This window comes from Alexandromys fortis, unplaced genomic scaffold, assembly GCF_014885135.2.
Source record: "Alexandromys fortis isolate MF-2015 unplaced genomic scaffold, M_Fortis_MF-2015_v1.1 scaffold_25, whole genome shotgun sequence".
In the NCBI taxonomy this organism is placed as follows: domain Eukaryota; kingdom Metazoa; phylum Chordata; class Mammalia; order Rodentia; family Cricetidae; genus Alexandromys; species Alexandromys fortis.
The window spans coordinates 14269914-14293055 of record NW_026067904.1 but is presented as its reverse complement, the minus strand read 5'-3'; the positions used below and the strand labels follow the sequence as shown (position 1 = coordinate 14293055).

The 23142-nt window shown below is 37.3% G+C and overlaps 1 protein-coding gene across 4 annotated transcripts in view; it reads right to left on the bottom strand.

Annotated features, from left to right (window-relative positions):
- Trappc8 (trafficking protein particle complex subunit 8) overlaps window positions 1-23142 on the bottom strand; it is an 82783-nt gene that overhangs the window by 12947 nt on the left and 46694 nt on the right. For all 4 annotated transcript variants that reach the window (XM_050134908.1, XM_050134909.1, XM_050134910.1 and 1 more), the window contains 11 exons: window positions 20781-20912; window positions 18879-19103; window positions 17133-17241; window positions 14295-14489; window positions 13648-13778; window positions 12552-12626; window positions 11332-11458; window positions 8964-9118; window positions 4308-4750; window positions 2345-2492; window positions 404-500 (listed from right to left, as the gene is read on the bottom strand). In XM_050134908.1, the coding sequence (XP_049990865.1) occupies window positions 404-500; window positions 2345-2492; window positions 4308-4750; window positions 8964-9118; window positions 11332-11458; window positions 12552-12626; window positions 13648-13778; window positions 14295-14489; window positions 17133-17241; window positions 18879-19103; window positions 20781-20912 (1837 nt within the window). The remainder of the gene's footprint in view (window positions 1-403; window positions 501-2344; window positions 2493-4307; window positions 4751-8963; window positions 9119-11331; window positions 11459-12551; window positions 12627-13647; window positions 13779-14294; window positions 14490-17132; window positions 17242-18878; window positions 19104-20780; window positions 20913-23142) is intronic.

Sequence of the window (23142 nt, the reverse complement as noted above, 5' to 3'; positions counted from 1 at the left end):
TTCTCCAGTAAACACGAATATGCCATGCACTCTGAACATACAGATTTTTCCATATGTTTAGCTAATTCCTATTCTTCAAATGCAAAACGTCCCTATTGCTAGTGTATTTAAATAAGTGGTGCCTTGCTGGTGGAAGGCCACTCAGGTCTTATTCCTAGCCCTACCTCCTACCTACTCTCTCTGCTTCCTGACAAAGATGCAGTGTGACCAGGCATGTCATGCTCCTACCCCAATGGATTCCCTGAAAGGATGGACTGTATGCCTTCACACTGTAGCCAAAACAAACCCTTCCTCCCTTAAGTTGCTTGCATCTCTATATATTTTGGTTATCACCACCACCACCACCACAAGTGACTAACACAAGCCTCCAAATAATAATCAGTGTGAGACTAAGGGTACAGACCTTTGTTTTCAGAGATGTTCACAGATTTGTGCAGCTGCCAGTGTTTGCTACTGCTTGACACCTGCACCATGTGGAACTCTTTAACCCCTGCTTCACTCTGTCAAAGACACAAAAAAGTCACTTGAGGCTAAAAGCACTGAATTAATAAACTTGAGGACAAAATCAGATGCTACTCAAACCAAGCAAAAGTAATTAGAGGATGGGGATGAAGCTCAATGGTAGAGCACTTGCCTCAGGTACAAGGCCCCATTTAATTCCCAGTAGAGGAAAATAAATAAAATAAGGAGGAGGGCTAGAGAGATGGCTCAACAGTTAAGAGCACTTGCTGAGTTTCTAGAGGACCTAGGTTCAACTCTCAGCACCCAAATGGCAGCTTACAATAATCTATAACTTCATTTCCAGAGAATTCAGTCCTTACTTCTGGCCTCCATGGGCACCAGACACACATACAGTTACATGTAAGCAGGCAAAACATTCATGTGTATAAAATAAAAACAAATCTTCAGAAATAAAAACATTAAATGTAATATGTATTTGAAATAATTCAACAATACGTATCCCAGAAAGTTATTTAAATCCTCTCCAACACTTTAGAGAAAGCAACAATGAAATATATTTGTATATTATATATTCATAGTTATCCATACATAAGGTTATTAGGATCTACTATTTCTGGTAGAATTTAATAATTAAAATTATTCATAAGCCAGGTATGGCAGTTCACTTTCAATACCAGCTTTTGGGAGGCTGGAGCAAAAGGACCACTGTTTATGGGCAACATTTTAAGTTTCAGACTTCCAGAGGTTACAGAATGAGACTCTGACTCAAGAGAGAAAGTATAAATCAGTTGTGGAGTTTTAAATAAAATTATGACACTTTCTGAGCTAGGATGACAGTTCAGTTGGCCTAGCATTCATGAAGCCCTGTGTCCAAGCCCTAGCATTCTATAAGCCACATCTCAGGGCTATAATCTCAGTGCTCAGGAGGTAGAAGCATGGGCTTAGAAATTCAAAGTAAGACCAGATCTCTCTCGCGCTCAAAAAAAAAAAAAAAAAAAAAAAAAAAGGGACACTTATTTCTTCTGATGAGTTTTCTCCAGAAATATCTCATTTTCAATAAGGTAAAAAGTAAAAAACAAACAATTAGCTGGACACAGTAACACCTGACACATGCCTATAATCCTGGCAACCAGGAGGCTGACAAATTCGAAGTTACCTACACTAACATACAGTGAGTCACTATGGAAGGATGAAAGGAGAAAGAGAGGGAAGGAAGGAGAAAGGGAGGGAGGGAAGGAGACAAGAAACAACAAAAAATCTCAAACTAGTTGTGACTTAAATTGTATATAATTTTTTTTCCTAAATGAGAGCTAATCTGACATTAGAAATTACCTAGAAATTACCAACATTTTCTACTCAAATAATGAACAGTCTTGTGAAAATTACCAACATTTTAGCACAATAAACCCCACTGTTTCCTAGAAAGTGGTTTCACAGATTTATGAAGCTAAAAGTATTACAAAGCTAATAACATTTGATAAGTATCTGAACTGATCAACTTGAGATTCTATAAGCTTTACAATTACACCTTCTTGACATTTAGAGTATACAGACAGAAATGTCCTTATAAAGGAAATGTGCAGTCAGAGCACACGAGAACAGGGTTGTTAATACAGAAAGTGAAATCCTCACAGAACTACACACACTTCATTACCTCTCAGACTGCATCACAAATGCTACACCTGACATCGATGTACCATATGATTATCAGATCCTTTCACAAAAATCAAAGCCAGTGGAGAATATTAAGATGTTTTCATACTAGCTCATGTGAATAGTTTTAAATTCTTACTTATGCTAAATTGTAGAGAAAAAAATATTTACCAAGAACAAACATTTCTCAACAGACGTTAAAATAAAATTCAGGTTTAAAATAACTTACAGTATTGGTATTTTCCACATCCACAAAGACTAGCATATTGCCTCCCCTGCCTTCTTCATCTTCAAGTGAATTACTTCTACAGACAGTTGCTCGCACGTTCAAAGACCGGCTAGTACAAATAACTGCAGTGTGTCTTAAAATTCTGTGCCTGAAAATTAAAAACACATGCAAACTGAATCTAAGGATCTCTCCCTACATTACAAATCTCTAATTCTAAATAAAAAAACAGAAACATAGTAACTTCCAGGATTGCCTATAACCAGAAAACAAAGAATACAATAAGGTAAAATTATAGTTAGACTACGTTTAGTTCAGTTGTTTCTTCTTAATTTGAAGCAAACTAACAGTAATCCTGGCTCTATCTAGGCTTTTCTGCTCATCAAACTACGTCATAGTGAAAATAACCTTCACATAGCAACAAATACATCTTCTCTCTTAAAAGTGGTCCCAAAGATGCTCCCAAAAGTATGGGTGTGCAAGCCTTTAATCCCAGCACTCAGGATGCAGAGGTAGAATAATCTCTGTGAGTTTGAGGCCAACTTGGTCTATAGTGAGTTCCAGGCTAGCCAAGTCTACATAATGAGATCCTGTCTCAAATAATTAGGTCTCAAAATTAAAACTACCAACAAAACCACGATTCAATTTTTTCTTAATGTGTGTGGATGCCACATATGCTGGGTATCCAAAGAGACCAGAAGAAGGCACCAGATCACCTAGAACTGGATTGCAAGCAGTTGTGAGACACCCAATATGAATGCTGGGTACCAAACATGGATCCTCTGGAAGAACACCAGGAACTCTTAACCTCTGAGGCATGTACTTCCAGGCCCGAAACCAAAACTTTTAACTTGATATTTCAAATGTAATGTTTAGTTTTTTTAAGTCAAAGTCTGTTTTCCTTCAGGGTAGCCTTATATTCCTAATCTTGCCTTCACTTCCCTGATTATAGGCATGTGCTACCACACCAAACCCTACTCGACTTTTTTCCTACAGCTTGTACCGTGGCAAAACATCCAGTTCTTATTCTTCTCTAACTGGTAAACCAATACTTGTAGATAAAGCTACTCGCTAGAATGGCTGACTCCTATCCACTTGACTCCATGTCCTGAAATCTCTCCTGTCCTCTGAAGCCCACCTCACTACCTCACCACTAATGCTTCCCTGGCCGCAGTGCACTGTGTCCATCCGCTTAAGGTGTATCTACATTACTAAGAGCCCAAATTGTACCAACACTTTTCTGATTTTTGCCCTTATACTGTTTCCCATGACATTTAGATATTCTACAGAATAAAACAAATGTTAATTTTATAAAGGTGATAGTAGTATTCGAATTCTGCTGTGCAATATGTAGGTAGGCTTGAGATTGTACAGAACAGGGAGGCTGGAGATCTTAAGTGATTATCCACTGCAACACCACTGCACACACATTTCTCATACATACCAAAATTATATTCTTACAAAAGGAAGCTGTATGGGAGGGGCTTGATATACAAATGATACAGTATTTAAATCTATCAAAGAATGAGAAAGTTTATAGACTTAAAACAACTAAAAATGTTGAAGTTTTTTTCCATTTTCTATTTAAAAAAACAGAACTTTATGTAGTTAAATTTCTTTCCATTCTTAGCTAACTAGAATTAAGTTATAGTTATAACAAGTTTAAATATAAACATCGTGTACAATTTGAAAGATGATATTTTGTTTGTTTTTCAAGACAGAGTTTCTCTGTGTAGCCCTGGTCATCTAGGAACTTGCTCTGTAGACCAAGCTAGCCTTGAACTCAAGAGATCCACCTGACTCTTCCTCCCAGCACTGTGATTAAACGCATGCACCACCCTGCCAGGAAAATGGTGACCTTTAGTAAACAATGATGTACAATATATTAACAAGTACCAACTATTTATTCAAATACGTAACCATACTAAGTACAGATTTTACAGTTTAAAAGTTTTAAATCACCCACCGTCTTTTAGGCTGCTTTTTAACACTTTCATAGTAAAATAAAAAGTTAATCTCATGGACACCCTCTTCGTCTGGCCCACGAAGCCACATTGGCAGCTGGACAGAAGCTCCGGGGAGCAGCACGGAGTCGGGAAGGGGGACAGGAATGGCTTCCAGCTGCTGTCCTGTGCTGGTCCCAAAGTCTATGGACGACGCTGATGATACAAGTGCCGTGCCCGCAGAGGGAGAGCCTGTAACCACCGTCTTGTAAGCACTGCAGTTTTCCGACGTCGAGGGGCTCAGTGGTGTTAGAGCAGCAGTGTTGACACCAAAAGTGAAGAACTCTGGCCGTTTAGACACAACCTTCAGTCCAGTCAGAGGACATTTGCTGACATTGACAAATTCTACATATGCTTTTCGGATTTCTCCACAGAGGAGCCCTGTAGGAAAATGTATAAAGAACACCTGCATTGGAGGGAAAAAATATTATTATACTGTTAAAAGTCTGAGCCTCTAATGAGCAACGCTGAGACTGTTTTCTAAAAGAACAAGTTATTTCATAGCTCTACCTTTAAATCAAGCATCTAAGGTTATTTTGCCACACAGATTTTAAATTCTGAATTTAAAATACAAGAACAATATGACTAATTTGTCAAACTGGCATGACTATGTAGATTATGGACAAGTTAAAAGCTATTTTAAATGGCTGTAAAAAATAGACAAAAATTAGTCCTATAACTGTTGTTACTGTCAAGTTTAAAAGTAGCTAACTGTATCAGTAACTACCCACGGCTCTCACAGAGAACACAGAGGCCCATGATTCCATATTCACAACTTTAAAATCCAAAAGCTCCATATAACCCTAGGCTTCTAGTAACTCAAACGGGCAAAACCCAAACTGAGAAATGAAGGATTTTTCGAACTGTGGATAAAAGCTAGGCATAAATCAGACTACTCAAATGCTAAGAAACCAAAACTAGAAACTTAATGACTCCCCAGAGATTAACAAAAATGAAACTCTTGAAAACACACCCCAGCATTCACACACAAGATCTCTGGTCCTAATCTCAATACCAAATACGTACAAATGTTCATTCTTTACAAGACTTTTTGTTTGGTCAGCCAAAAAGCTAGTTGCTTCTACATAGAGTAAGAAGCCGCCTCCTTCCAAACACCCTGCTCAGATGCATGACGTTCAAACTGCCACACAAGAACAAACACGAGCAGTTCCAAATACAGGATGGGTGTGAATTTAAAAGCCACTAAGTTCCACAAAGTTTAGGCCAATGACAGTACCTGGTTCACGTAGTGAGTTAGGAGGTTTTCTAAGGTTAGACACTTAGAACTGGGACTCAGAATAAAGCTCTATCTTTAACTGTGTGTCATCTGAGAACACGACTTGCAACACCTACATATAAAGCTTAGGAAACACCAAGGAAGAAGGGGTAGGAAGACTGTAAGTGCCAAAGACGAGGGTTTTTGCTATTGGTGTTTTCTATAGATAACAGAAGTTGCACCCATGCTTGCAAACAATATGGTTGCCTGAACAAGACCAGCATAATGACAGCACCAGTTAATATGAAGACACTGACAGGAAATCCCACGTGGTCACACCCCAGATGAAGAGCTGCAGATGTCAATGGCTGACAATAAAGGAGACCGAAGGAATGAGCTCTCACATAGGTCATCCAAGCCCAAGTAGTTAGCTCTGGACACATGCACACACGTGCAAAACTGAATAAACTCAGAAGGTTTACACACATACACACACACACACTCACACTCAAACAATAAAAAGGAGATCACAGATTTGGGAGGGAGAACATAGGAGGAGTTAGAGTAGTTAGGGGCAATGAGAGTGACAGGGTCCATGTATAAAGTTCTCAACAAAAAAAGGTAAAATTATTAAGTTAAAGAGATACAAAAAAGTTATACTTTTTCCCCCTTTAGTTTTTCCAGATAGGGTTTCTCTGTGCAGACCTGGCTGTCCTGGAACTCACTCTGCAGACCCAGCTGACCTTATACAGAGAACCACCTGCTTCTGCATTCTGAGTGCTAGGATTAAAGGCATGCACTACCACTATCCCCCAGCTGGTTATACTATTAAAAGCTTTAATAACTAAGGAACATATCAACTATTTGGTTTTATAAAAAAAAAAAAAAACTTTACAAACTAGTAGAATTAAGTGTGTTTTGGTGACCTTTCCTAATTTATTTTAAAAATTTACTATAGTGATTAGAATATCTGCTTCTGAAAGCAAGCCCTCATAAACTGTTACCTATAGAATTCCAGATAAACGTCTATGACTTTAAGCTATAAAAGAGAGCATACTTAACATGGCATTTAAACTCAATCTGTCTTAATTCATTCCTAGCTAATCTTAACTACAACTATGCAACGGCAATGAATTATCATTGTACAAACTTAAAGCGGATAGGTAAGTAGGAAATTAGGAGACTGGGATTGCCATGTTAAAGATGTGACAAACACCAAAATAAGGAAATACCACAGAATCAAAAAGGTAGCACACAATGGCAAATAAACAACCACATGTGGTGGCCCATGTCTTTAGTCCCAACACTCAAATGGCAGAAGTAGGCTGATCTCAGGCCAGTCTGTGATGGAGGAAGGTCATTGGTTAATTATAATAAAGAAACTGCCTTGGCCCATTTTATTGGTTAGAACATAGGTGGGTGGAGTAAACAGAACAGGATGCTGGGAGAAAGAAGCTTAGTTGAGGAGTCGCCATGATTCTCCCATTCCAGACAGACGCAAGTTAAGATGTTCTCTGGTAAGCCACCTCGTGGGCTACACAGATTATTAGAAATGGGATAGATTAATATGTAAGAGCTAGCCAATAAGAGGCTACAGATAACAGGCCAGGCAATATTTAAAAGAATACAGTTTCCATGTAATTATTTCGGGCATAAGCTAGCCATGCGGGCAGCCAGGTGCCAGGGACGCAGCCCCGCCGCTCCTATCTCTACAAGTCTGGTCTAAATATCAAGTTCCAGGCTAGCCACGGCTAACACAGTAAGACCCTATATTTCAACAAACAAATAATAAAAACTTTGAGGGGGAAAAAGTGTGGATATTTTCAGAATATCAGTAAACAGATGACATAATGAGTACTCTGTACCATACTAAAAGCACTAGGACAGAAACAAACTTTGTTCTTACTCCTCTGACATTCAGGAGAACACACTACTTCAATTTAAAACACAAATATGACAGGCAGGGTGCCCAGGCACTGGATAGACAAAGGTGGGAAGACTAGCAGTCCCAGGACAACCTGGGCTACACAGACTCCACAAACAACCGGCGAGACATTCAACAGGTGAAGGTATTGGCTGAAATTCTACCCTCAAACTCAGACAGCAGGAGAAAAACAACTGCCTTCTGACCTCACAAGCGTACTCTAGTACACTCATGGAAAATAAATAATGTGAAGAAAAACCAAAAATAAACAGAAAGAATAAAAATTTTAGAGCATACAAACATTAGTAAATAAGACAGCTGGTTCAATGGCAGAATGTGTGTCTAGCACATCTGAGGCCCTGGATTTAACCCCAGCACCACAATTAACCAATAAAATTTAACTTAATTGAAAAGTTTTGATTAAAAGAGTCAGTACAGAATACAGAAATCAACAAAAAGTTAAATATGATTTTAGATAAGTAAAAATCCTCAACATAGACAAAGATACCAAATAAAGTTAAAACATGCATAAAATATTTATCAAGAAAACAGTACTTGGGCCCGTATCCTCCCCCCACCATTATACTTGCCCCTTTGCCTTTAAATGTATTAGATCTGAGCAGAATACAAGCAACTCAACAATGGTTTCATCTTAATACACAACACTACTGCCACCCAACCATGTGACATGATGCTATTTATAAGGATCACAAGGTCTAGAAACATAAATACCATTTGGGATCACATTGCAAGCATCTTTTGGAGAAAGGTGGTCATACCTACCAGGGAAACTAGAAACTAACACAGCTTTAAATTTCATTAAGGTACTTATAAACATGTACTCCTCCATGCCCCCACATAGCCTTTCTGTTCACATGTCACATCCTACTGCTTTTCTCTCCTTCATCAACACCTTTTCTCATGGTCTCCTTACTAGTGGCATAGCATATAGCTCCACTCACATATATACATACAGACATTATAGGTCATGTTGTCTGAGTCTGGGTTACTTTTCAGGTGCATTCATCCCCACATAGTTGTATACTGCTTAGACTATCTAAGAGCATTCACTCACATATTATTTTTGTAAATTGCAAAAGGGTCATCGAGTTCAATAACCAAGGTGCTGAGTTACAAATATCCCCCAGTGTCTACTAGTATATTGATTGTATCTTATAGCATGGCTGTGGTGGCAAGGTCAATTTGCTCATAGCTGACCTCTGTCAATGAGAACGATTTAGCTAACAGGTTTAAAAGTGCCGTTTAAATTCCAGTACTCAGGAGGCAGATCTCTGTGAGTTTAAGGAGTTCAAGGCCAGTGAGGACTACATAGAGAGACCCTGCTTTAAAACAAACAAAACAAAAACAAAAAGTACAATTCAATGTACTATCAATAACCTCAACCTAAAATTAACTTCTTTGAAACATCATCTGGCTCTGTAAATCGTCATGGCCATGACATGGGAAGAAGTGCGATACCTCCAGCAGCGGCATCTCCTCGGTGACTATAGGGTCTAAACGTCGGTCAGGGCCGTACTTGACAGATGTCTTCTCTTCCTTTGTGTTGTTAAGTCGTGGGCCTTGAATTTCTAAATCCTGTCTCCCTCGGACTGACATACTCAAAGAATGTTTCCCTGAAATTAAAAAAATCAATACTCTAAAATGATAGGTTTGATGATTTAATTTGAATACTATGAATACTATAAATTTCCATAAATGCTAGAAAAATTCCAGGTAATTGCTGAGTAATACATGTAATTACAACAGTAAGTATACTTCAATTTAATTTCATGTTTCTTCTATACTATGCTATCCAATATCCCATTTTTGTTCTGTATTATTTACATTGTATAAAGACTACATATCATTGAATAGAAGTCTTTTAAAAACAGTATTTATTCACCAAAAAGATCCAAGAACAACTGTCTTGGGCCCAGTGTTGATGTGGGCTATGAGAAAATATTAAAGAAAATCATAAAATAGGTTATTTACTTTTACTTATACAAAAATAGCACTATTTTGAAGATGTATACTTAACTCAAAAGGCTAAACAATGAAAATTATAATACAGATAGTTTTAACTTCTTCACTCTCTTCAATACCAAGTAAAACATGTACTCACATGTGTAAAAGAGCTAGAATGGACATATAACTCCATCTTTCCTGAAGGCTACTCAGTGCCTTTGGTCACTGTGATGGGTCCAGATTAGATATATAATGTAGTATTCCCACAAATTATTGTACCCAGATTTCTAGGAATATTCTGAATGAAAAGTATCTATACTAAAACGGCATGAAAATTCTGTTTATAAGATGGGTTTTATTTTAATGTTAATTCAGAGTCAATGTCAAACATAACATAAATTATGATCTTTAATGTACCTTGTTTTAGCACCCTGTAAGATATATTTTATGTGCTATCATAATTCCATGATACTAGATTAAGAGTTAGGTACCAGTGAGAAAGCAAAGTTAAAACAAAATCCTTAATACTCACACTGCTTTAAAAATATAATCAATTTGCAAGACTACTTACAAATTCCATGTCTCACACTTATCAAACAGTAAGCAGAAATACAGCACTAAAATGCAAAAGACCACACTCAATTTTTGTGTATTAGTATTTGTATCTTTGTGTTTCCACTGATCCATCCTGTCTGAGTTTCTCTTATGTCCAAGTGAAAATCTTAACTACAAGGGCAAGGGAGAGCAAGTGTTCCAGGAGACTCTCACTGTTAATAATCAGCTTTTATGAATGCTAAATTCAAACCCATCACATGAATAGCAGTCAATTTTAATTTGTTTGGAAGACACATTACTAAAAATAAAGTTCTGGAACTAGAGCAGTTTATTACAACTCCCTTCTTAGCATCTTTTCAACCTAAACACAACCAGCTATACATCAATTATAAAGTAATATTAGGATCTTGTAGAGTTCTCCAAATTATTTAAAAACCAACCAAACAAAACCTACCAAACCATGTAAAGTACATGTATGTATCTTTAGCTTTCATCAAAATCTGCAGAGAATACTATTTAGGACACCAAGAATCTCAGCTTAAAACTAACTCTGCTACTTTTGGGTATAGAAACAATATTTCAAGTGATTTTTTCCCCCTGTTGTTTTGTTCTTTGTCAGTAGTACTGAAGACTGAACCTGGGACCTCATGCTAGGCAGATGTACTACTAGGGAGCTACACCAATAGCCCAAATTTTATTGTGAAACATTGTCTGGCTAAACTGCTTAGGCTATTTTTGCAATTCTCCTGTCTTAGCCTCCCAAGTAGCTGGGATTACTGACATGTACTGCCACAGGTGGCTTTGAATATTTAATATCCAAAGACTGAGGAAAACTGGCTTTAGTATGTTGTTTTATAGAAAGGAAATATTAAAAACAAAATATATGAAGGTTGTTTTGTATTGGCAGCAGATATTTAAACAACTGTAACATATTTAGTCACAATTTACTAAATTGAGATCAATAACAAAAATTTTAATCAAGGGAATAAAATCCCTTACCTTTGAATCTATGCCAGAAGTTAGAATAATCTAAATTACATATTCTTATTCATATCTAGATGTCATTATATGGCAAGCGTGTCCAACTTGCAGTCCAACACATTAAAATATTATGAGATTTTTCTTGGCAACATTCTTTTGTAATTTGACTGCAGTTCTAAAAATAGGAACTTTTTAGATGACAATGTAACATGGGCAATGTCAAAAGGCTAGATATGCTTGAAAGGCACATTAGACCTATTTAGAAAAATACTCTACTCATTCATTGTATTCTATGGGATGGTTTAAGAGTTACTTTTCTAACTGCTTATAGATGCTATAGCTTTACCTGTGTGACATCCAGGAAGAGCACCAATGCCATCTACTGTCACGGAGCCCTGAATAGTGCCAAGATTATACACAACTCCCAGAATGTGCAGCTCCCCTATGTGATGGGGAAAGAGCTTCAGTCTTGCCTATGGAAATATTGAAGTCATTCTTATTATGTTTTCATAGGATCTTAAATAGCACAGTACCTCAATTTTGGAATGTTGCAGAATTAACTCATGATCTAAACTTTTAAAATGACAATGTTTCTTAAGGAAAAGTAATTTTCTTTTTTTTTTTTTTTAATTTTAATTTTTACTTCAGGGAAAAGCATGTATACAGTCCACCACCTGTCACAAAGTATGGAGTGGAGTTTCCCCCAATTGGGGAAATCCAAGTGCAATGAAAGAGGCTTGCTCCTGGGAAATCATTTTCTTAGTCGTGGTGATCTCCCCTTCTGGTTAAGTATGAAAAACATCATCCTTAAAGAAGATCTGTAAATTCAGTAATTGTTTTGGGCTTTTGTTTGGTTTTGTTATTGAGATAGGGTCTCACTATGTAGGTCTGGCTAGTCTGGAACTTGCTATGTAGACCACGATGACCTTAAACTCAAAGAGATCTACCTGTCTCTACTTTCTGAGTGATGGGAATAAAGTCATACACCACCATGTCAGACAAAAAAAAAAAAAATTATGTCCTGATTCTCAAAAAATACAATTTCTTTTGTAATATTGGCTTTGCACACATTAAAAACATCCCAGCCCTAAAAAAAACCTTTTAATTTAAAACAAAAACCACAAACCGACTCTGGGCTGGGTGTGGTGGCATACACTTTAATCCCTACACTTGAGGGAGAGAAAGAGGCAGGCAATTTCTGTGAGTTCAAGGGAGTGAGTTCCAGGCCAGTCAGGGCTACACTCTGAGCTCCAGGACAGACAAGGCTACACAGTGAGACCCTGTCTCAATAAATAACCAAACAAATATGCACACCTAAGTGCCTGTACATTTGCCATACTATTCCTAAGAAGCAGTAAAACGTTGTACCTGCCTTCTCTGGAAACTTAAAGACAAACTTTTCTACTGATTTCTTTGGAACAATTCCAGTTCTCTAATAGTTCAAAATTTAGACTTAAAAAAGCTAAAATATGTAACATTTAAAGGAATTGGGCTGATCTTTTACATTCTGTTTTCAGTTTACAAGCTTAGAAAGGCAAAAGACAGAAAAACAATTAAAACAATTACCACTTTAGATTCTTCACTGTTAATTAAGAATTCTGAAATAACTTCAGTTCCAATCATTTCAGTTTCACCTGCAACCTAAAAAACAAATTATAGTTTTTAAAAAAAATATACATACAAATGAACAAAATAACAAATCATTAACATATCACTGGCCAAATTTACAAAGAGTAACATTAACTGAAGCTAGTGCCTCTGGGTTAAGCTCTGTGAAATGTGTTTTCCACCCCCACTTTTTGTTCAGCCTGACTCAACTAAAGTGATCTATGCAAAGATGCAGGCATCAAGAGGACAAGACCCCAAGAGAAGTTCAGCTGCTCACAGTTAACAAAGGCCAAAATAATTACTTAAAAGCTTTGCGTAAAAATAGCATAGGATATGTGGGTGTGGCTTACTTAACACACAAATGGTCATAGGTTTTACCCAAAATTCTACCACAATTTAAATTTAAAAATTCACCATAGAATTACTGTCATAGTGAACATGGAGACCTTCGAACCAACTAGTAAATGACCACAGTCTATGGTTTATCCATAACAGTTAACATAAAGAGGAGGTATTCAACATATTAACACTAGGAAACACATACCAAGGAACATAAATAAGCAAAGCAACATGAACAGTAGAAGGAAATGTAAAACATGAAAAAAAACATAAAAATTAAAAATCAATGTAAAGATAAACAACAAAATGTTAATGTAGTTACTTCTAAATAAAAGGAAGATAGTTTTAAGATCCTATTTTTCTATATTCATGCATTTCAAGAGTAAGCAAATGTTTTTTTTTGTTCTTTCCTTCCTTCCTTCCTTCCTTCCTTCCTTTTTTTTTTTTTTTTTTTTTTTTTTTTTTTTTGTATTTTTTTATTTTTTTCTCTGTAGCTTTGGAGCCTGTCCTGGACCTAGCTCTTGCAGACCAGGCTAGCCTCGAACTCACAGAGATCTGTCTGCCTCTGCTTCCTGAGTGCTGGGTTAAAGTCCTGAGCCACCACCACCCAACTACATGTGGTTTTTATAGGCAAATGGAGAAAAGAGTAAGACAGCAGCAGAATGTTGGGCTGTAGCTGAGACATGCACATCACAGACGCCTGTTAGTAACTTACTCGTTCTCTGACTCTTTCAATGTCTTTCCCATTGACATCTTTAGGCTGAAACTTCCACAACAAAGACAAATCAGATAGCAAAAGTGGAACTTTTAAAGGATTTCTAAAAGCCACTTCCACTGTAATTGGCTCTACAAAAGAAAAGTATACATTTAATAACTTTGTAAACCTGACACTGTCTCTCAACAGACCTTCAGTGTTTTTTTGCCTAGACTGTCTTTGTCACCATATTCAATCAGTTCGGAAATGACTTGGATGTCCCTAATGTCACTCTCTTGGTACTCCAGCACCACATACATGGACAATAGAGCCTCACCACTTGCTTACAAATGCTTAGTACATACTAAGTGATCTTTGTGCCCATGGAGTCCAGTAATGTGGCAGATCATAAACTATCGGGAATTTGCTCCAAACAGAACAAAAAGTCATGAATATACATTTAAATATTGGGCTGGAGAATGGTTAAGATCACTTGCTGGTCTTGCATAAACCTACAAGGCAGCTTCCAACCATCTCTAACTCCAATTCCAGGAGATTCATCCTCATCTTCTACCTCCCAGGAACACTAGGCACACATAAGGTGTGTATACACACATGCATGCAAAACATTCATACACATAAAACATTTTTAAGTTTAATTACACTACCTTCTACAACTGCAAGTGGAAATCTGGAGTTATCAGAGTAACTGTTCAAACAATACTGTGTGGGGTAGAAACTGGATGGAATTATCCCTTTATTAGCCACAGCCACAACATGTTCCTCAAGTTCTCGCCACTGCTGGGATGATTCAGCGTCATATTCTTGATCAAGGCTGATATGAGTAGCTGCTTGTTTTTCACCTTTAAAAAGAAAAAAAGGATAAGAAAGCAAATTTCACATTTAGACACATGATGAACATGTGCCTCATATAAAACACTTCAAATAAGAACTAGAGGAATCCAAATAAATATACATACAACATATACATGTACTCTTGCCCAATTTCTAATTCTCTGATATACAAATATCTACTCAGTAGTCCTGACCTAACAATAACTTTGATCTAATACTGATATCTTTTTCTTCCTGGCTTTGAAATATTATTTTCCCTAAACTCCACAATTTTTACATAAAATATTTCAACATACAGAAAAATAAATCAAACATTGGTTATAGATGAAAATTTTGTTTTTGATTAGTGGCTCATCTAACTCAGGCAAGCCTTGAACAAGCTATGTAACTTAAAGATGACATGAAACATCTTCCTGCCTCCACTTCCCAAGTGCTGAGATTAAAGGTATGGACTTTTTCAAGACAAGGTTTCTCTGTGTAGTCTGGCTGTCCTGGAGCTCAATCAGTAAACTACCTCTGCCTCCTGAGAGCGAGAATTAGCATGTGCTACCACTGCATAACTTTTTGTTTTTTAATCTGAATATTTTTATTTTATGTCTATGGGTGCTTTGCCTGCTTGTTCGTCTGTGTACCATTTATGTGTCTGGCACGTGGAGGTAAGAAGGTTTTAGAACCCCAAGAACTGGAATTACATAAGGTTGTAAACTGCCATGTGGGTTCTGGGACTTGAACTCGGGTCCTCTGGAAGAGAAACCAGTGCTCTTAACTACTGAGCTATTTTTGCAGTCCCATTGCTTGTATCTTAACAATTTTTCTTACATTTATTTACTTACTTACATGGGGAATGCATACTTGGCACAAATGTGGAGGTCAGAGGACAACTTTTAGGCACCAGTTCTCCCCTCCCACCACGTGGCTCTCCAGGACTGAACTCAGGGCGGCAGGCACTGAAGCAAGTACCATTACCACTTGAGCCATCAAGTCAAAGTCATAACTTAAAATTTTTTTTGATGGAGGAAGGTCATTGGTTAATTAATAAAGAAACTGCTTGGCCTCATAAGTTAGAACATAGGTAGGTGGAGTAAACAGAACAGAATGCTGGGAGGAAATGAGGTAAGACGCCATGCCACTTGTAGCCAGGGCAGACGCAATGAAGCAAGCCGCCAGGTCAGACATGCTGAATCTTTCCCGGTACGACTGGTGCACACACATTAATAGAAATGGGTAATCAAGATGTGAGAATTAGCCAGTAAGAAGCTAGAGCTAATGGGCCAGGCAGTGTTTGAATGAATACAATTTGTGTGTTGTTATTCGGGGCATAAGCTAGCCAGGCGGCCGGGAATCGGGCTGTGGGAAGAGGCCTACAACTCCTACAACAAATTTTAAGTCAACTTTCATCTCATGAGCTGACTTTATTTTATTGTTTACAAAAAGAACATCACAACCAAAGTCAATGCCCTTTCTGCACTCCTTCCAATCCTAACATCCCCATTACCTCTGCTGGCATCACTTTCAGACATGTTTGCATATTTTTCCTATAAACTTTCAGAAGTATACACATAAACAATGTATGGAATTGGTTTCTGTATTTCAAATTCAAGCTACAAATGATTTTTTTCGCACTCAACATTATGTTCCATTATCCAAAGTTAAACATGTAGAAGTAGTTCATTCAGACCCTTATTCTTATGTAAATATATCAAAATACTTTTGCTACAAAAGTTGATTTTAAAAAAAAAACCCACCTAATTAGATTTGAAGGAGAAATACAAATAGTGAATGCTGTTTCAGGCTTCAAACCTGAGGAAAAGATCCTATGTATATTTAAAAGGGGTGGTGGTGTAGCTTAGTTAGAGGGTATTTGCCTGGCACATTCAAAGCCCTAAATTTGGTCCTCAGAACAATATAAAATTAAGCATGGTGACACTGTAATCCCAGTACTTGGGAGGAGGCAAAGGATAGGCTCAAGGACATCTTAAGGTACAAAGTAAGTCTGAGGCTAGCCTGGACTCCAGGAACCCTGTCTCAAAAACATTAAAACAAAAAACAAAACAAAACAAAAAAACAAGCAGAGAAGCAAACCATGTTCTCTGCTTCTATGTATGTTCTCATAATAACAAAGTTAAAGAACCTAAACTGTGGTGGTGCACAGCTATAACCTACACTTAAGAAACAGAGGCAGAAGGCTTACTCCAAGTTCAAGACCAGACTGGTTCCAACTAGCTTGGGAACCTTTTATCAGGACAGAAAACAAAAGAATCAATTAAAAACTAAGTTATATATACATGTTTATCAAAATATGGTTTTATATAAGCAAAAAACTAAAATCAGTAGCTACAGCAAGGGAATAAATGCTGTAATTAAAGAGTATTTATAGTATTAAAATGCTTGCCAAGGTGGTACAGTGATGAGCACTTCTTGAGTGAGAAAAGCTTCTGTAAGGAATCCCGACTGTTTGGTCTTTATTATTTTTAGTTTTTGGACTGGAAAGAAAAGCAATAATGTAGTGATTATACTTTATTGACTGGACAATAGATGAAGCAGCATAAAGCTATTTTCAAATATCCAACTGCGTATCAACTTCTAACTGGCGACAGAGCATTTCAAAGAAATAAACATTAGGTAACTAGGCCAAGTGAGAGTTTACTAACCATCTGCTGGTCGTCTGTCATGGCCAAAGAAAACCCGTGTTGCTGAACTGTTAATGTATGGTAAGGGAAGCTGTGGTAAAGGGCCATCTGGTGACAGCTGATTTACATTCTGGGAGAAACACAACACAAGGAAAAAAATAGTTTTTAAGAAAACTACATTTTTTCATGCTTCCTAATTTTTAATGCACAGGTATAAAAATGATATGCAAGAAAATTTAGACATACGAATACTAGTTTATATGCTATATCAGAGTCATAAAAGATTACAACTGAGAACTTCAGACATTATTTACTCTACTTCTAGAGAACCTTCCTAGCCAGAACCGATGGCACAGACCTATAACTAACTCCAGATAATCGGAAGCCTCGGCCTCAGAACAAATATAAAGCTAGCCTGAGCAACTCAGATCAAAAACTAAAAGGCCGTGAAGATAGCTGAGTGGTAGAGTGCTCACCCAGCAGGCATAGGGCCCTGGTTTTAATTCGCAGTATTAAGTTTTAAAATAAAGTTCCTGAAGAGCACTCAACTAGTTAAGCTTTTTGTTTCGTTGCATGTTAAACTTTCAAATGGCACTTTAGTGTAACCTTTGCTTCTTGAGTCATTATAGCATCCTATCTGCCCAATTTTTAACTGGTCAAATTAATGACTCTAAAAGAGCAGTTACTTTCTGTGAGGAAGATAAAAAAAGATCCTAAATTTCCCATCCAACAGTGATCTGTGGTTTCTATCCACCTAGATTACAGTACAACACTTGCTACAAATCCACACCTCAACTTTTATCAGGAAAACAAAGGAGCACATGCATCTAAGGATAGTAGGAGGATCCATTATTTTGTTAAATCCATTAATTTGTTTATTTTGTTGCAATCCTTTAAAAACATGATAAAATAGGCCTAGCACATGGCCACAATCCAGCACTGGGGAAGTAAAGAAGCTGGAGGATCAAGAGTTCAAATCCATTCTCAGATACCCAGAGAATTCTAGACCAGCCTGGGTTATGATACCCTGGCTCAAAACAAAACAAAACAAAACAAAAAGTGATCCAGAAATCTTAAAGCATTTCTTGTAAAGATTTCAAAAACAGTTATAAACTAAAGCCACATGTGGATGGTGTGCACCTGTAATACAGTGCTTGTAAGGCTAGGGTGAAGAGTCTGAGGCCAGCCTGGCTAAAGAGTGAGACCTATCTCAAAAGAAGGGGGTGGGAGGGCGCTGAAGAGATAGATAGCTCAGCAGCAAAGAGCACTGACTCCTCTTCCAGAGGACCAACATGGTGACTCACAACTATCTAAGTCTCCTGTCCCAGGGGATTCAACACTTCTTATGGCCTCTGTGGGCATCAGGAACAGATAGAAAGGACAGACATGCAGGCAAAACAACCAAACACATCAGGTAGGTAGGTAGGTAGATAGATAAAAGTTAAATTAAAAAAATTAAAAAAAAAAGAGTCTTCAAGGGGAAGGAAAGGGGGACTATCTTAATTACAAACATTTTTTTTTTTTAAAAAAGAAAAGCCACAAAACCATATTTACTGGAATATTAAAATTCTTTTTTTAAAAACTATGTAAGGGCCATGCAGTACAGAGCTATGACCAAGAAACCTTTCATGATTTTTTATGACAGCTAATTACATACTCTGCAATAAAACCATTTAATTATACTCTAGGGACTAGTGGTAAACAGGCTTTTTCCTGAAAATAATAATTTAAGAAGTTTTAATGTTTACTCCTAAAAGAAGCACTTACCTTGTAAACATAAAGATATTCTCTGAGAAAGGCCCCTTGCTGAGCAGCAGACTGTTTGCTCTCATTGATTAAAATGTGCCTGAAAGCAGACACAGCATTGTCCAGCTGCCTCAGAGTATAGGACTGGCGCCCAATGGTGAAGTTGATGTGATCCTCTGCCAGAGACCAGCCTTTTCCTTTGTAAACTTGCATGGCTTGACAATAGCAGCGCAAAGCATGCTTTTTCTGTAAAAATAAATGAAACGTATTATATTTTAAATTTGTCTTGAACTGGAGAAAATAGACATAAACAGACGTAGACAAGTATAAACTGCCTTTTACCCACTATAGAGAATATGATAAAGAAAAATGAAGCTAACAATTAAGATGATCTCACAATTACAAAATTCTATGTGGAAACACAGGTTTCCTCAGCCACCCACAGTGTGAGTGTGCATATGTTTTCGTATATTCTTACACCCACCCCTTATTTCTCTGAGTTAACTTCTGAGGAAAATGTTCACTGCTCAATTTTGCTTTATTTATTTCAAATTCTTTCTGTGAACAAGTAATATATAATAGTCATCAGTGTCAACCTGATTGGATGTAAAATCACCATGGAAACACACCTTTGGGAGTATCTGTGAGGTTGTTTCCAGGAAGCTTTAACTGAGGAAGGAAGACCCACCCCGAATATAAGGGTACCATCCCACAAGGTTTGGGTCCTATACTGAATAAAAAAAAGACAGAGGGCCAGTGAGATTGACTGGTCAAGGAATAGAGACACTTGCATGCGGGCCTAATGGTCTGAGTTCAATCCCCCAAACTCCACAAAGTGACAGGAGAAGACTGACTCCAAAGAATTGTACTATGACCTCCAAAGGCATATAATACCATGTGAGCACACACACACACACACACACACACACACACACACACACATAAATGAAAAATTAAAAACCAAAACTGAGGCACAGAAAAAATAACCAAAATCAGGCTGTTTAAAACATCAAGATTTAAGCCTGCATCTGTCTAAATCCAAATCTCATATCTTTACCAAAAAAATATTTAAAAGCAGACTTTATTTTAATTTTAGGACTGAATATAAACGGCTGGCAAGTGGTGGAAGACAAGAGTCATCAGAAGGTAAAGATTTGCCACCAAGCCTGACAATTAGAATTTGAACCCAGAGGGCTCACACTGTAGAAGGATGAGAACTACACCTACCCAGTTGTATGACTCCACACATGGGTATACAGAAAGAAAGAAAGAAAGAAAGAAAGAAAGAAAGAAAGGAAGGAAGGAAGGAAGGAAGGAAGGAAGGAAGGAAGGAAGGAAGGAAGGAAGGAAGNAGATAGATAGATAGATAGATAGATAGATAGATAGATAGATAGATAGATAGATAGATAGATAGATAGATAGATAGATATGACAAAAATCTCAGCACTTAGGAGGCAGAGACAGGGAGAACTCTGAGAATGAGGCCCACACATGGGTATACACACAAAAAAAAAATAAATAAACATACACAAATATGACAAGAATCTCAGTACTTAGGACGCCGAGACAGGCAGAACTCTGAGTATGAGGTCAGCCAGGGCTACACTGGATGAGCCTGTCTCAAAAACAACAAAACTGACCAGAATATACTTTATAAATAAATGAAAAAGAATGAAAAAATAACCTTTTAAAAAAGATTGGTTTTTACTTTTAATTATGTATGCACATATGGGTTTGTGGTCACAGATGAGGGTAGGCACCCTGGTATTCCACAAAAAAGGATCAGATCCTCTGCAGCTGGAGTTACAGGCAGCTGTGAATTATTCAGCATGGGTGCTGGGATCCCAACTCAGGTCATCTGAAAAAGCAGCAAAAGCTGCATCTTTCCAGCTGTAACAACCTCTTAAAAGGAAATATGCTCACCTGCCCTGCTTTACTAAACCGATGGCCTGCCAGGATCATGTGAAAAGCATATTTTCTAACCATGGGGCTCTTCATGTTTATGAAGCAATGTGCAGCCTGCTCCAAAAGAAGTGCACTTCGGAGATCAGAATCCTGTGAATGTGCAAACGGAAGGATAGTTAGTGTCACAAAGGAGCTGCTCAGAAAGCTTCTGTCTCCTGGTATACAACACAGTCAGCGTAGCCTGGAGAAGAAGAGGGCAGAGATAAAAGCGTCAGCCAATCTCAATTCTTTCTCTAAATAGCACATATTTTGTTTAAAAAGACTTCTAATAAGATTATTCCTTTCAATAAATCCAAATGGCCAATTAGGATGTATAGTGTATAATAAATTTCTAAATAACTTCAATTCCTTCTGAGCAGTAAAACTGAGACCTGAATACAGGTATTCTAATTAAAGATCAACTAAAAAACACAAAACACAGAAAAATAGTTCTATAAACCTAGTTTGCCCTAGCTATTACCTGGTGACTAATAGCATATTTAATGTGCACCCCTTCCCAAAGATTACAGATTAGATTATGTGTAGATTATTATGTAAGCTAATTTATGACTTTATACTCTTTAAAGAACATTTATTTAAAGGATTCTCAATTTTTACTGTAATATTAAAGTGCCAATGCCTGCTTTTCATTAAAAAGTTTAGAAGGCTAGCCCTGCAGCAAGGAGTTTTTCACAGGCTCTTTGTAAATCAGGAAAATGCAAGTAGCTCCCTTTTGCCTGACCCTGACTGCCCAGTAGCTGGAACAACTCATGCTCACTGCATCCCCTCTTGGTAAACAACACTTCAGGGTTTAGGGAGAAAATGATGAAGGTTGCTGATTAAGAATCAACTTTTCCTTCAACACTTTCTCTAGGTCCTCAGCCTCAAGCTGAACTTACCAGGCCCTTCCATGTGTTCTGCTGCCATTATTTCCCCAGGGAAAGTTGAAAACAGAAAACATTGACTTTTAAATACAATTGTTTCAACAAATTAGTTACATCAAACAGAACACTATTATAAACTGTCTTTGCAGCAGTCTTTTTAGAGAAGCAGCAGATCTGAGTAGACCATGCACAACACACACAGCAGACAGCAGCTATCATTACTTTAAGCTAAAACTAAATGTTCAAATGTCTGCTCTAAGAATTCATATTCAAAAGCTGGTGGAAAGAAATAACAGGAGTATATAATTAACAAATGGTTCTAGGGAGAATGCAAGTCAATTAATTATATAATCTTAGAAGATTACATTTTTAGATTTTCAGGACAAGCTTTTGTAAAAAAAATTATTAAAATACAAATATGGGTATGTGTATGTGACTGTGTGTGGCTATGTGCACAAGTGCCAACAATGGAGGCAGAGGCATCATTTGCCCAACACTGGTGCTGGAAACCAAACTCAGGTTGCTTTTAACCCCAGAGCCATTCTCCCATATAAATGTATTTCTTTATTTTAACTAACTGTACAAAAAAAAAAAAAGAAGAAGAAGCAAACATCGTGCTCAGTTTCTCTTTCCATATATGAGGGCTTATGTGCCTAACATACATGTATAAAAAACATACATTTTTATAAACAAGTGGTAGTTCTTTTATTTCTTTTAAATAAGCACTATATTCCAATATGTAAAAACATCATTAACTTATAGTCACCAATACATTGTTTTTTTTTCTTTGCTACTACCAAAAGAGATACTTAGTAAGAATAATTTCTATGTGTGCATGTGTACATGTATAGGTGCATGTGCATGTATTGCTGGGAACTGAACCTAGGTCAAGTGTTCTACCACTGAGCTAAGTTCCTGCTCTGACTTCTTGAGACAAGAAGTGACTAAGTAACTTATGGCTGATCTAGGACTCTGGACAGTCATCCTGCAACTTGTCTCTTGAGTGCTACCACACTCAGTCATAAAAACAATTATTAAATTACTAAATAATCAACAATTATTTAAATACTTTTATTACACAAATTTCTGGAAGTAGAAATAAGACATTAATGAAAATTATGCATGTATTTCAAATTCTAATCACTGCAGACAAACTGCTGCCAAAAACATATTACAAATAAATGTTCTTATCAATGGAGGTTAAGAATTCAGGTTTATGGAGCCAGAGAGATGGCTCAACAGTTAAGAGTGTGTACTGCTCTTACAGAGAACCCTCTGTACAATTTCTAGTACCCATGTCAGGAAGTTCACAACCAACTCTAACTGTAACTCAAGCTCCAGGGGAATCCAGCAATTCTGGACTGTGATGTGTACACACACACACACACACACACACACACACACACACACATTCTCATTCTCTCTCTCTCCTCTCTCTCTCTCTCCCTCTCTCTCTC